The 14,752-nt window shown below is 56.0% G+C and overlaps 1 protein-coding gene across 3 annotated transcripts in view; it reads left to right on the forward strand.

Moving 5' to 3' along the window:
* The window catches only part of PPP1R10 (protein phosphatase 1 regulatory subunit 10), a 29,306-nt gene extending 14,733 nt beyond the window's left edge, over window positions 1-14,573 (forward strand). For 2 of the 3 annotated variants that reach the window (XM_086870756.1, XM_086870757.1), the window contains 9 exons: window positions 1,641-1,785; window positions 2,555-2,710; window positions 3,550-3,796; window positions 5,235-5,310; window positions 5,432-5,629; window positions 6,420-6,534; window positions 7,721-7,807; window positions 9,015-9,473; window positions 12,759-14,573. In XM_086870756.1, the coding sequence (XP_086726882.1) occupies window positions 1,641-1,785; window positions 2,555-2,710; window positions 3,550-3,796; window positions 5,235-5,310; window positions 5,432-5,629; window positions 6,420-6,534; window positions 7,721-7,807; window positions 9,015-9,473; window positions 12,759-12,868 (1,593 nt within the window). In that variant the 3' untranslated portion in view covers window positions 12,869-14,573. The remainder of the gene's footprint in view (window positions 1-1,640; window positions 1,786-2,554; window positions 2,711-3,549; window positions 3,797-5,234; window positions 5,311-5,431; window positions 5,630-6,419; window positions 6,535-7,720; window positions 7,808-9,014; window positions 9,474-12,758) is intronic. The other variant, XM_086870758.1, reaches the window with a different exon arrangement.
* Window positions 14,574-14,752: the final 179 nt, after the last annotated feature.

Genomic DNA, 14,752 nt, shown 5'->3' on the forward strand with positions numbered 1-14,752 from the left:
ATTTGAAGGCATTTTGAGGGACATTTTGGGCCCATTTTGAGGGACATTTTGAGGGACTTTTGGGGCCATTTTGGGGCCATTTTGGGCCCATTTTGAGGGACATTTTGGGGACATTTTGAGGGACATTTTGGGCCCATTTTGAGGGATATTTTGGGGACATTTTGGGCCCATTTTGAGGCCATTTTGGGCCCATTTTGAGAAACAATTTGAGGGACATTTTGAGGGACATTTTGGGCCCATTTTGAGGAACATTGGGCCCATTTTGGGGACATTTTGGGCCCATTTTGAGGGACATTTTGGGGACATTTTGGGGACATTTTGGGGGACATTTTGGGCCCATTTTGAGGGACATTTTTGGGTGCCATTTTGAAGCCATTTTGGGCCCATTTTGAGGCCATTTTGGGCCCATTTTGAGAAACAACTTGAAGGCATTTTGAGGGACATTTTGGGCCCATTTTGAGGGACATTTTGAGGGACATTTGGGGCCATTTTGGGGCCACTTTGGGCCCATTTTGAAGCCATTTTGGGCCCATTTTTAGGCCATTTTGGGCCCATTTTGAGGGACATTTTGAGGCCATTTTAGGCCCATTTTGAGGGACATTTTGAGGGACACCTTGAGGGACATTTTGAGGGACATTTTGGGCCCATTTTGAGAAACAATTTGAAGGCATTTTGAGGGACATTTTGGGCCCATTTTGAGAAACAATTTGAAGGCATTTTGAGGGACATTTTGGGCCCATTTTGAGGGACATTTTGAGGGACATTTGGGGCCATTTTGGGGCCATTTTGAGGGACATTTTTGGGTGCAATTTTGAGGGACATTTTGGGCCCATTTTGAGGAACATTTTGAGGGCATTTTGAGGGACATTTTGAGGAACATTTTGAGGCCATTTTGAGGAACAATTTGGAGACATTTTGAGGCTATTTTAGACCCACTTTGAGGGACATTTTCAGGGCCGTTTTGAGGAACATTTTGGGCCCATTTTGAGGGACAATTTGGGCCCATTTTGAGGCCATTTTGGGCCCATTTTGAGGCCATTTTGGGCCCATTTTGAGGAACATTTTGGGCCCATTTTGAGGGACATTTTGAGGAACATTTTGAGGCCATTTTGAGGGACATTTTGAGGCCATTTTGAGGAACATTTTGAGGGACATTTTTGGGTGCCATTTTGAGGAACATTTTGAGGGACAATTTGGAGACATTTTGAGGGATACCTTGAGGGCCATTTTGAGAGACATTTTGGGCCCGTTTTGAGGGACATTTTGGGCCCATTTTGAGGTCATTTTAGGCCCATTTTGAGAGACATTTTGGGCCCATTTTGAGAGACATTTTGGGCCCATTTTGATACCATTTTGAGACACATTTTGATACCATTTTGAAGGACATTTTGGGCCCATTTTGGGCCCATTTTTAGGTCATTTTGGGCCCATTTTGAGGAACATTTTGGGCCCATTTTGAGGAACATTTTGAGGCCATTTTGAGGGACATTTTGGGGACATTTTGAGGAACATTTTGAGGCCATTTTGAGAGACATTTTTGGGTGCCATTTTGAGGCCATTTCAGGATCCATTTTAGGACCACTTTGGGCATCATTTTGGGGTAAAACCTCCCCGTTTTAACCCCCCTGCTGCCTCCCCAGCCCAGCCCCTTCGAGGGGAAGCCGGCGCCGGAGCCCAGCGCGGCCAAACCGTCGTCACCGGAGCCGGCGGCCGCAGAGCCCATGGACACGGAGCGGCCGGGAACGCCCGTGCCGGCCATCGAGGTGCCCGAGCCCATGGACACAGGTAACGGCTCTGGGGGGCTTTGGGGACACTTTGAGGGGTTTGGGGACACTTCAAGGGGATTTGGGGGTGTTTGGGATAGTTTAGAGTGGATTTGGGGACAGTTTGAGGGGTTTGGGGACAGTTTAGGGGTGTTTGGGGACAATCTGAGGCGGTTTGGGGACAGCTTGAGGGGCTTTGGGGACACTGAGGGGGTTTTGGAGAGTTTGGGATAGTTTAGGGTGGTTCTGGGGACACTTTGAGGGGGTTTGGGGACACTTTGAGGGGGTTTGGGGACACTTTGAGGGGTTTGGGGACACTTTGAGGAGGTTTTGGGGTGTTTGGGATAGTTTAGGGTGGATTTGGGGACAGTTTGAGGGGTTTGGGGGTGTTTGGGGACACTGAAAGGGTTTGGGGGTGTTTGGGATAGTTTAGGGTGGTTTGGGGACAGTTTGGGGGTGTTTGGGGACACTTTGAGAACGTTTGGGGACACTTTGAGGGGGTTTTGGGGTGTTTGGGATAGTTCAGGGTGGGATTTGGGAACACTTTCAGGACCTGTGGGACACTTTGGGATTGGGTGGCTGTTTGGGGGTGGTTTGGGGTCAATTTGAGGGCTTTGGGTCCATTTTAGGAGCACTTTGAGCTCCTCTTTTGGCCCCACTTCAAATCCCCTTGTGCCAACAGCCCAGGCGCCATTTTGGTGTCCCTCCCCCCCTTCCCTGGGCACATTTTGGGTTCAAACCCCCCATTTTTGGGATCCCCCTTTTGCTGATGTCCCCCGCTGTCCCCTCAGGCTCGTCAGAGGCGGGGGGTGACCCCAAGGCCACCGACGTCCCCTCCGAGGGGGGCCCGGCCCCGCGCAGGCCCCGCAAGAAGAAATCGGTGTCGTGGCCCGAGGAGGGGCGGCTGCGCGAGTATTTCTACTTCGAGCTCGACGAGACCGAGCGAGGTGAGCCCAAAACCCCCGGAATTCACCCCAAATTCTCCCCCAGGATCCCCTCAGCCCCTCCCAGGGATCTCTGCTGCGCTTTGGGAGCCATTTCAGGGCAGTTTTTGGGTGCCTTTTCTGTGGGAACCTCTTGGCGCCATTTTGGGGTCGTTCCCGGGGACATTTTGTGCCGTTTTGGGGTCGTTCCCGGGCACATTTTGTGCCGTTTTGGGGTCGTTTCAGGGACGGTTTGGGTTCGTTTTTGGGAACGGTTCTGTGGGGACACATCGGGTGCCATTTTGAGAACGCTTTGGGCGCCATTTTGTGGCCACTTTGGTGCCATTTTGTGGATGTTTTTAACGCCATTTTGTGGGAATATTTGGGTTTTATTTTATGAATATTCTGGGAACAATCTGGATGCATTTTAGGGAAAGTTTGGGCACCATTTTCTGGCTACTTTGGGCGCCATTTTGTGGCCACTTTGGGCACCATTTTGTGTGGAGTTTGAGCACCATTTTGTGACCACTTTGAGCACCATTTTGTGACCACTTTGAGCACCATTTTGTGACCACTTTGAGCACCATTTTGTGACCACTTTGAGCACCATTTTGTGAACACTTTGGGCACCATTTTTTGAGCTCTTTGGGCACCATTTTGAGAACATTTTGAGCACCATTTTATGGCTACTTTTGGTGCCATTTTGTGGCTACTTTGGGCACCGTTTTTGTGGCCATTTTGGGCACCATTTTGTGGCCATTTTGGGCACCATTTTGAGAACACTTCCAACCCGGGGCAAACCAGAGCAGCCCAATCCCAGTATTTCTTTTCACCGACCCCAAATTTCTTCCCCTCCCTCCCAGTGAACGTGAACAAGATCAAGGACTTTGGCGAGGCGGCCAAGCGGGAGATGCTGAAGGACCGGCACGCCTTCGAGACGGCGCGGCGCCTCAGCCACGACTCCATGGAGGAGAAGGTGCCCTGGGCCTACCCCAAGGCCCTGGATCTGCCGGCGCCGCTCGTCATCCCCGGCAGCGGCAGCCGCGAGCGCTTCACGCAGGCCGAGCGCGTCAAGGGCATCCTGCAGGAGATCTTCCTCTCCAAGGAGAGGTGAGCGGGAATCCCGGCGGGATTTACCGGGAATTTGGGAACGGAAGGGGTTGGCAGATCCCAGATCTCAATCTGGAGCTGCTCGGGAGTGGGGGATATGCAGTCTACTGAGCCCGACATGTCAGGGTTGCTGAGGGTGATTTGGCAGCCATTTTGAGGAGACTTGGGGCACCATTTTGTGAGGGCTTTGGACGCCATTTTGAGGAGACTTGGGGCACCATTTTGTGAGGGCTTTGGGCGCCATTTTGTGAGGGCTTTGGGCGCCATTTTGTGAGGGCTTTGGGCGCCATTTTGTGAGGGCTTTGGGCGCCATTTTGTGAGGGCTTTGGGCGCCATTTTGTGAGGGCTTTGGGCGCCATTTTGTGAGGGCTTTGGGCACCATTTTGTGAGGGCTTTGGGTGCCATTTTGTGAGGGCTTTGGGCGCCATTTTGTGTGGGCTTTGGGCGCCATTTTGTGAGGGCTTTGGGTGCCATTTTGTGAGGGCTTTGGGCACCATTTTGTGAGGGCTTTGGGCACCATTTTGGGAGGGCTTTGGGCACCATTTTGGGAGGGCTTTGGGTGCCATTTTGGGAGGGCTTTGGGTGCCATTTTGGGAGGGCTTTGGGTGCCATTTTGTGAGGGCTTTGGGTGCCATTTTGGGAGGGCTTTGGGTGCCATTTTGTGAGGGCTTTGGGCACCATTTTGTGAGGGCTTTGGGCGCCATTTTGTGAGGGCTTTGGGCCCCATTTTGTGAGGGCTTTGGGTGCCATTTTGTGAGGGCTTTAAGCGCCATTTTGTGTGGGATTTGGGCACCAAACTTGGGGACACTTTGAGGGACGTTTTGGGGACACTTTGAGGGACATTTTGGGGACACCTCAAGGCTCTTTTTGGGACACTTTGGGAGCACATTGCAGGCCTTTTTGGAGGTCATTTTCGGAACGCTTTAAACGTCCCCTTTTGGGGGACCTTTTGGGTGCAGTTTTAGGAGCAGTTTGGGGACACATTGAGCACCATTTTGTGAGGCCTTTGGGCGCCATTTTGTGAGGGCTTTGGGTACCATTTTGTGAGGGCTTTGGGCGCCATTTTGTGAGGAATTTGGGCACCATTTTGTGAGGGCTTTAGACGCCATTTTGTGAGGAATTTGGGCACCGTTTTGGGGATGTTTTCAGCCTCTTTTTGGGGATGCCCAGAGCCTTTTTTTAGGAACGCTTTTGGTGCTATTTTGGGAATTATTTCAGTGACATCATAGGTGCCGTTTTTCGTCACTTTGAGCCTCTTTTTGGGGACCATTTTGGGCTCATTTTGGGGGACACCCAAAGCAGTGGAGAATCCAATATTTGTGGCACACAAAGAGCTGGAAAACCTAAACCTGGAGATAGATGTGGGCTAGGAACCTTTTTGGGGGGCCCCCAGATCCTTTGGGATCCCAGAAAAACCCAATTTTTTCCATCCCTTCAGCATTCCCGACAGTCCCCACGAGCCTGACCCAGAATCCTACGAGCCGCTCCCACCCAAACTCATCCCCTTGGACGAGGTAAGCCTTTAAAAAAAAAAATACAAAAAAAATTAAAAATCACTAAAAAAAAACCCCTAAAAAAAAACCCCAAAAATGCTTTTCCTGACCTCCCTTTTGTGCCCCCCCCCCACCAACCCAGGACTGCTCGGGCGAGGACGGGGCCTATCCCGAGGGGCTGGATCCCGGGAATTCCGCGGCCTCCCCGGAGCCGGGGGCGGGGGCCAAGCTGCCCCCAGTCCTTGCCAACCTCATGGGCAGCGTCGGGGCGGGCAAGGGCCCCCCAGGACCCCCCCAAAACGCCCCCATCAACATGCAGGAGATCCTCAGCTCCATCATGGTAACCCCCCCCAGAAAAACAAAACAACCCCACGAAATTCGGGGAGGGTGGGGGCGGGGTGGGGGGGAGGGGGTGCACAAATTGGGGAGGGGGAAATCCCAAAAATGGGGTGGGGGGGGGGGGGCTGTCAAAAATTTGTTATAAATTTGGGGATCACCCCTCCCCGCCATTCAAAATTCCAAATTTGGGAGGCCTCAAAATCTCAGGGGGAGGCGGGGTCACAAATTGGGGGAATCACCCAAAATTGGGACACCCCAAAATCTGTGGGGTCTGCACACACTGGGGGGGGGGAATAAAAGGGTGGAACCCCCATTTTCCCCTTCCCTCACTGTCTTTTTTTTTCCCCACCTGTTTTTCCCCCTTTTTTCCTCCTTTCTCCCCCTTTTTCTACTATTTCCCCCCTTTTTCCCTCTTTCTTCCTCCTTTTTTTCCCTTTTTTCCCCCCTTTTTTTCCCATTTTTTCCCCCCTTTTTTCCCATTTTCCACCTCCTTTTTCCCATCTTTTTCCCCCATTTTTTCCCATCTTTATCCCACTCTTTTCTTCCATCTTTTTCCCTTATTTCCCCTCTTCCCCCACCTTTTCCACTTTTCCTCCCCTTTCCCCTTGTATTTACCCTTGATTTTTCCCCGTTTTTCTCATTTATTTTGCTGTTTTTCCCTTTTTTTTGCCATTTTTCCTCATTTTTTTTGCCATTTTTGCCATTTTTTTGCCGTTTTCCCCCGTTTTTTTCCCGTTTTTCCCCATTTTTTGCCGTTTTTCCCTGACTTTGTCCCCGTTTCTGCCCCTCAGGGCGGCCCCAGCAGCCACAAGGCCGAGGAGCTGCTGAAGCAGCCGGATTATTCCGACAAAATCAAACACCTGCTGGGCAACCTGCAGGCCCAGCCGCCGGGGGGGCCCGGAGGAGGTGAGGGACGCACCTGGGGACACCTGGGGGGGCTTGGGGACACCTGGGGACACCTGGGGACACCTGGGGGGGCTTGGGGACACACCTGGGGACACCTGGGGGGGCTTGGGGACACCTGGGGACACACCTGGGGACAGCTGGGGACAGCTGGGGACACACCTGGGGACACCTGGGGACACCTGGGACATACCTGGGCACACCTGGGGACACCTGGGGACACCTGGGACACACCTGGGGACACCTGGAGACACCTGGGGACAGCTGGGGACACACCTGGGGACACCTGGGACATACCTGGGCACACCTGGGGACACCTGGGGGGGCTTGGGGACACCTGGGGACACCTGGGACACACCTGGAGACACCTGGGCACACCTGGGGACACCTGGGACACACCTGGGGACATCTGAGAGACACCTGGGACATACCTGGGGACACCTGGGGACACCTGGGGGGGCTTGGGGACACCTGGGGACACCTGGGGGGGCTTGGGGACACCTGGGGACACCTGGGGACATCTGAGAGACACCTGGGACATACCTGGGGACACCTGGGGACATCTGGGGACACCTGGGACACACCTGGGGACATCTGAGAGACACCTGGGACATACCTGGGGACACCTGGGGACACCTGGGGGAGCTTGGGGACACCTGGGGACACCTGGGGACACTTGGGGACACCTGGGGACATCTGGGGGGGACTGGAGACACTTTGGGGACACCTGGGGACACTTCAGTGCAATAATAATAACAATAATAACAACAACAACAACAATAACAATAATAGTAATAATAGTAATAATAGTAATAGTAATGATAATTATTATTATTATATATATTTATATATTTTTATATATTTATATATTTTATATATTTAGATATAATTTTATATATTCATATATTTATATGTAATATGTTTTATATATTTATATATATTGTTATGTAATACATATTATATTTAAATACATGAGTATAATGATTGTATATTACATATATCATTATATATTATATTACATAATAATATATGATATATAATAAATATAATTAATAATATATATTATATTATTATGTATAGATATAATAATACATATAACAATAGAAATATAAGTAATGTTTATTTATATTATTTTATTATAATAAGCATTATTTCCATTAATTTAATTGCTCTTTTTTCCCCTCCCCAGTTCCCCACGGGCTGCTGGGCCCCGGGCCCATGAACGGCTTCCCCCCCCCCAAAATGCAGCATTTCCCCCCGGGGGGGCCCATGCCGGGTAAGAGCCCCCTCCCCAAATTCCCCCATCACTGACCCCTCCCCCACCACTGACCCCTCCCCAAATACCCCCATCACTGACCCCTCCCCCCCACAGACCCCTCCCCAAATTCCCCCACCACTGACCCCTCCCCAAATTCCCCCATCACTGACCCCTCCCCCCCACAGACCCCTCCCCAAATTCCCCCATCACTGACCCCTCCCCAAATTCCCCCATCACTGACCCCTCCCCAAATTCCCCCATCACTGACCCCTCCCCAAATTCCCCCATCACTGACCCCTCCCCAAATTCCCCCACCCAAACCCCTCTTCCCATCACAGACCCCTCCCCCCACCACTGACCCCTCCCCCCACCACTGACCCCTCCCCCCACCACTGACCCCTCCCCCCACCACTGACCCCTCCCCCCACCACTGACCCCTCCCCCCACCACTGACCCCTCTGCCACCACTGACCCCTCTGCCACCACTGACCCCTCCCCCACCACTGACCCCTCCCCGTCACTGACCCCTCCCCCACCACTGACCCCTCCCCCCACCCAAACCCCTCCCCCCACCCAAACCCCTCCCCCATCACTGACCCCTCCCCCCCCACTGACCCCTCCCCCCCCGACCCCTTCCCCATCACTGACCCTTTCCCAAATTCCCCCATCACAGACCCCTCCCCAAATTCCCCCATCACTGACCCCTCCCCAAATTCCCCCATCACTGACCCCTCCCCCGCCACTGACCCCTCCCCCACCACTGACCCCTCCCCCACCACTGACCCCTCCCCCACCACTGACCCCTCCCCCCATCACTGACCCCTCCCCCACCACTGACCCCTCCCCCACCACTGACCCCTCCCCCACCACTGACCCCTCCCCCCATCACTGACCCCTCCCCTATCACTGACCCCTCCCCCACCACAGACCCCTCCCCCACCCAAACCCCCTCCCCCGCCACAGACCCCTCCCCATCACTGACCCCTTCCCCATCACTGACCCCTCCCCCCACCACAGACCCCTCCCCCGCCACAGACACCTCCCCATCACTGACCCCTCCCCCACCCAAACCCCTTCCCACCACTGACCCCTCCCATCACTGACCCCTCCCCCCCACAGACCCCTCCCCATCACTGACCCCTCCCCCCATCACTGACCCCTCCCACCCCCCAGACCCCTCCCCCGTCGTTTCTGACCCCGATTTTGTCTCTTTTTGTCCCCCCAGGTCCCCACGGCGGTGGCGGCGGGGGCGGGGGTCCCGGGCTCCCCCCGGGGATGCCGGGGGGTCCCCGCCTGTGCGGGCCCCCCCCCCCTCAGCGCGGCGGCGACTTCTGGGGGGAGGGGCCCGACGGGGGCGGGGGAGGGGGCGGCCTCCGAGGGGGCCCCCCCGGCGGCGGGGGAGGGGGGATGCGCGGCGGGGGGGGAGGGGGCGGCGGCGGGGGGGGCCCCCCCCCTCCGTTCCACCGCCCCCCGCCCCGGGGGGGTCGCGGCGGCGCCGAGCCCCCCCCTCCCCCCCCTTACCGCTGCCGGGGCGGGGGGGGCAGGAGCGGGGGACCCCCCCCCAATGGCGGCGGCGGCGGCGGGGGGGGGTCCCGGGGGGGCCCTCCCCCCCCCCCAGGCGGGCACGGCGAGCACGGCAGAGACCACCCCCCCCCCCGGGGCCACGGCGGAGGCCACGGCGGAGGTAAATTGGGGGGGGGGGCCTGGCTCTGGGGGGGGCCCGGCCCCGCTTGGGAGGGGCCCGTGGGTGCCCCCTCCCCGCCCCCCCCGCCCCCGCCTTTCCTGCCCCGCTGGAGGGGGGGGGGAGGGGAGCCCCCCCCTCCCCCCCATCACCCCCCCATGCAGCCCCTGGAGCCCCCCGGGCCCTGGGGGAGGGGCCCCGACTGGCGCAGACCCCCCATGGGGCTCTGAGGCGGGGGAGGGGCTGAGAGACCCCTCCCCTCCCCTCCCCCCTCCCCAAAATGGCTGCGGGGTGTGAGGGCAGTAAAGGGACCCCTCCCCCTCCTCGAACGGGGCTGACGGCGGTGAGGGGACCCCTCCCCAAAATGGAGGGATTCCACCCCAAAACGGCTCCGGGGCGGTGAGGGGACCCCTCCCCAAAACGGGAGCGATGGCGGCGAGGGACCCCCCCCAAAAAAACCCACAAATAACGGGGGGATGGACATTTCTCCCCTCCCCCCCCCCAAAATGGCCCCTGAGGAGCGCCGGACTCCGCCTGGAAATGGCCGTGAGACCCCCCCCAAATCGGCCGGAGGGCGCTGAGGGACCCCCGCCCCAAAATGGCTGAAAAAAACCCCAAAAATACGGGGAGGGACCCCCCCCAAACACCCCAAAACCGAAACGAGGGGGGGCCGTGGTGGGCGGGGCCGCGGGGCATGCTGGGAGCTGTAGTTGGGCGGGGCCGCGGTGCGTGCTGGGAAGGAAGGGGGCGTGGCGAACCGGCCGCAAAGGCCGCTGGGAGTTGTGGTTTTTGGAGCTGTGGCCGCAGGGGATGCTGGGAGTCGCGGTTTGTGTCTCGGGGGGGGTTTTGGGGGTTGAAGAGAAGCCGTGAGGGGAGTTTGGACCTGGCCTAGGAGGGGCTGCAGGGAATCCTGGGAGCTGTAGTTCAGCCTGCGGGGGGAGCAGAGGATGCTGGGAGTTGCAGTCCGGCCCCACAGGGCTTTGATGGAAAGGGCCGAGAGCCAGCCCAGGAGAGGCCTCTGCTGCCCGGCGGGGCCTAAACCCGGCGTGAGCGCAACAGCAAAGGACGCTGGGAGCCGTAGTTGCACAGGTACGGACAGCGAGGCACGGCGGGCGTCGGAGTTGGGCGCCCAGGACGCCCAAAGCGAGGCCTAGGATAGGCCGTGAGGCCTAAACGAACCTAAGCCTGGCTTTAACGGGACAGCAGGGCATGCTGGGAGCTGGAGTTCATCGGGGAGCAGCAGAGGATGCTGGGAGTTGCAGTTTGGCTCCTGGGCCGGCCTAAAAACCAGCGTAAAACCGGCCCTAAAGAGGCCCAGCGAGGCCTAACCCTGGCAGCAAGGCATGCTGGGTGTTGTAGTTCAGCTCCTGGAGGAGGAGGAGCAGGGCATGCTGGGAGTTGTAGTTTGTGTTCACACTGGGCCTAAACCCGGCCCTGGGGAGGGGCCCGAGGCTTGGGTGGGCCCAAGCCGGGGTTTACCTGCAGCGCAAGGCACGCTGGGAGTTGTAGTTTGGCTCTCTTGGCAGCAAGGCATGCTGGGAGTTGTAGTTCGTGCGGGTTTTTTGTGTGTGTGTGCAAGGGATGCTGGGAGTTGCAGTTTTTGGGGATCGGGGGCTCAGCGGGGGCTCAGCCCCACCCCCAAAATCCTCCCAGCTCCTCCCAGTTTGGGGACCGGGGCTGGGGGTGGGGCTGCCCCGCTGTCCCCCCCCCAACCCCAAAAAGCTCATTTTTAACCCCTTTTTTCCCCACCTCGTCCTCCCGCGGCTGCTCCGGGAGCGTTTTTGGGGCTGGGGGTTCACCCCCCTCCCCTTGGACAGCCCCAAATCCTCTTTAAAATCCCCCAAATCCTCCTGAAACCCCCCAAAATTCCGTCCCCATCCTCATCCTCCAGAGCCGCTCCTCAGAGGCTGCTCCGGGACCATTTCGGGGCCGTTTTTTTGGCTTTTTGGGGGGTCAGGGGTTCATCCCCTTCCTTTGAAGCCCCAAAAATCTTCCTTAAAGCCTCCAAAATTCTGTTGAGATTCCTCCTTTTTAACCCCTTCCTGCCCTTCCTCCTCCTCCCAGAGCCGCCATTTTGGGGCTCACCTGGGGCCATTTTCAGGCCATTTTTGGGCCATTTTTGGGCAGTTTTGGAGCCATTTTGGGATCAGGGGTTCATCCCCTTCCCCTTTAACCCTCAAAAATCCTCCTTAAATCTCCAAAAATCCCCTTAAAACGCCTCCAAATTCTCCTGAATCCTCCCAAAATTCCGTCCCACATCCCCCTCATGGAGCCGCCATTTTGAGACCCTCCCAGGCCTGCTCTGAGGCCGATTTGGGGCCGTTTTGGGCGATTTTGGGGCCGTTCTGGGGTCAGGAGTTCATCCTCCTCCCTTTTAACCCCCAAAATCCTTTTTAAAACCCCCCAAAATTGTGTTCCCGTCCTCCTCCCCCTCACAGAGACGCCGCCATTTTGAGGCCGATTTGGGCCCGTTTTGGGCCCGCTCTGGAACCATTTTGGGGCCGTTTTGGAGCCATTTTGGGGCCATTTAGGGCGATTTTGGGGTCATTTTGGGGTCAGAGGTTCATCCTCCTCCCCTTTAACCCCCAAAATCCTTTTTAAAACCCCCCAGAATTGTGTTCCCGTCCTCCTCCCCCTCACAGAGCCGCCGCCATTTTCAGGCTGATTTAAAGCCATTTTGGGCCCGCTCCGGAGCCATTTTGGGGCCATTTTGGAATTGATTTTGGGGTCAGGGGTTCATCCTCCTCCCCTTTAACCCCCAAAATCCTTTTTAAAACCCCCCAAAATTGTGTTCCCGTCCTCCTCCCCCTCACAGAGACGCCACCATTTTGAGGCCAATTTGGGCCCGCTCTGGAACCATTTTGGGGCCGTTTTGGAGCCATTTTGGGGCCATTTAGGGCGATTTTGGGGTCATTTTGGGGTCAGGGGTTCATCCTCCTCCCTTTTAAACCCCAAAATCCTTTTTAAAACCCCCCAAAATTGTGTTCCTGTCCTCCTCCCCCTCACAGAGCCGCCGCCATTTTGAGGCCTGCTCCGGAGCCATTTTGGGGCCGTTTTGGACAATTTTGGGGCCATTTTGATGACAGAACTTCACCCCCCGTTTCCTCTTAGCCCCCCCCAAAATCCTCCTCAAACCCTTCCCCCCCTCCCCAAACTTTTTTAACCCTTTCCCGCGGGGCCGTTTTGGGGCCGGTTTTTTTTCGGGGGCCGTTTTGGGGCCGTTTTGGGGCCGTTTTGGGGCCGGGGTCCGGCGCCTGACGCGCCCCCCCCCCCTTTTGTCTCCCCCAGACATGTCGAACCGCGCCGTGTGCCGCCACTTCATGCTCAAGGGCAGCTGCAGGTACGAGAACAACTGTGCCTTCTACCACCCCGGCGTCAACGGGCCCCCCCTGCCCTGAAACACCCCAAAAACACCCCAAAAACACCCCAAAAACCCCCCCCGCTTATGGCTTCCGTGAGGCCTCGGAGGGGGGAAAAACACGGAGGAAAAAGCAGGAAAAAAACGGGGGGGAAAATGAGAAAAACGGGGTTTGGTGGTGCTGGGATTTGGAGTTGGGATTTTTGGGGGCGTCGGAGGTTTTTGGGGGTGGAATTGGAGTTTTTTAAGGGGGTTTGTGGAGGTGAAATTGGGGTTTTTTGGGAAAAATGGGAGTTTTTGAGGGGGGAAATTGGAGTTTAGGGGGGAAACGCCTCTTTAAGGGGCAGGAATGGGGATTTGTGGAGGTTAAATTGGAATTTTGGGGGGAAAAAGGGGAGTTTTTTGGGGAAAAATCGGAGTTTAGGGGGGAAACGCCTCTTTAAGGGGTGGAAATGTCAATTTGTGGAGGTCGAATTGGAATTTTGGGAGGGAAAATCAGAATTTTTGGGAAAAATTGGATTTTAGGGGGGAAACGCCTCTTTAAGGGGTGGAAACGTCGATTTGTGGAGGTTAAATTTGAGTTTGGGGGGGAAAATTGGAATTTTAGGCTGGAAACGCCTCTTTAAGGAGTGGAAATGTCAATTTCTGGAGGTTAAATTCGAATTTTGGGGGGGAAAATTGGGATTTTAGGGGAAAATTTGTCGTTTAGGGGGTAGAAATTTGAATTAAAAGGGGTGGAAATTTGAATTTTTGGGGTGGAATTCCCTCCCTGGGGGGCACAAATTCTTCCCCCAGGATTAAAAATTCTCGTTTCTGGGGTGGAAATCCTCATTTTTGGGGGCAGAAATTGCGGTTTAGGGATGGAAATGCTCCTTCAAGGGGTAAAAATTCCGATTTCTGGGGTCTGAATCCCTCCCCGTGGGGTGAAATATTTGATTTTGGGGACGGAAGTCGTCGTTTACGGGGTGGAAATTCCAAAATCTCAAGTAAAAATCGTCGCTTTTGGGGCAGAAAAATCTCAGTTTTGGGGTTTCACCTCCTCAGGGCTCCAAAATTCTCCATTTTAGGGCAAAAATCTTCGATTTTGGGGGCAAATCCTTGTTTTTGGGGGCAGAAATTTCCGTTTTTTTGGGGCAACAAATTTGAATTTTTCGGGGTTTTAGCACCCTCAAGGCTCAAAAATTATTTTTTTTTTAACTTTTGGGTCAAACCCTTCGATTTTCACAACCCAAATCCTCCCCTCTCCCCTCCCCCACCCCCGGGGGTGCCCCTCCCCCTTTGAGGGGGGGCTGGACCCTCCCCCAAAAGGCGACAGGACCCCTCCCCCCACCCCCGGGGCCGGGCAGCAATTAATTAATTACTAATTAATTATTAATATTTATTTCTTAATCGCCACCGCCCCTCCCCCACTCCGGGTCCAACTCCGCCCCCGTTTTGGGGAGGGGGGGGAGGGGGAGGGGACGAGGAACTTTCCCCTCCCCCACCCCAAATCCTCCCCTCCCCCACCCCTTCCCCTCCCCCATCTCGGGGTCGCCGCCGCCGCCCCTCCCCCCCCTCCCCCCCCCTTTCCGCCGCCGCCGCCGCCTGGGGGGGGTGGGGGAGGGGCGGGTGGGGGAGGGGCCGCGCCAGACGCTGTTTTCTGTGAAAACTTTGGCCGGGGGGGGGAGGGGCCGCCCCCCTCCCCCCCCCTTTTGTATATTTTGTACATTATTAATAAACTTTGGGGGAGAAATCCCGGAAAAGGCGAGGGAAGCGTCCGAGTCTGTGTGGGGGGAGGGGCTGGGGAGGGGAACGCCCACAGGGGACCACACCCAGTGATGACATCACACTGACCACGCCCACAAAGGGACCACACCTAGTGATGTCATCACACCGATCACGCCCCAAAATCTCAGTGATGTCATCACAGTGGCCACGCCCACAG

This window comes from Cyanistes caeruleus, chromosome 33, assembly GCF_971803275.1.
Source record: "Cyanistes caeruleus chromosome 33, bCyaCae1.hap1.1, whole genome shotgun sequence".
NCBI classification, from domain to species: domain Eukaryota; kingdom Metazoa; phylum Chordata; class Aves; order Passeriformes; family Paridae; genus Cyanistes; species Cyanistes caeruleus.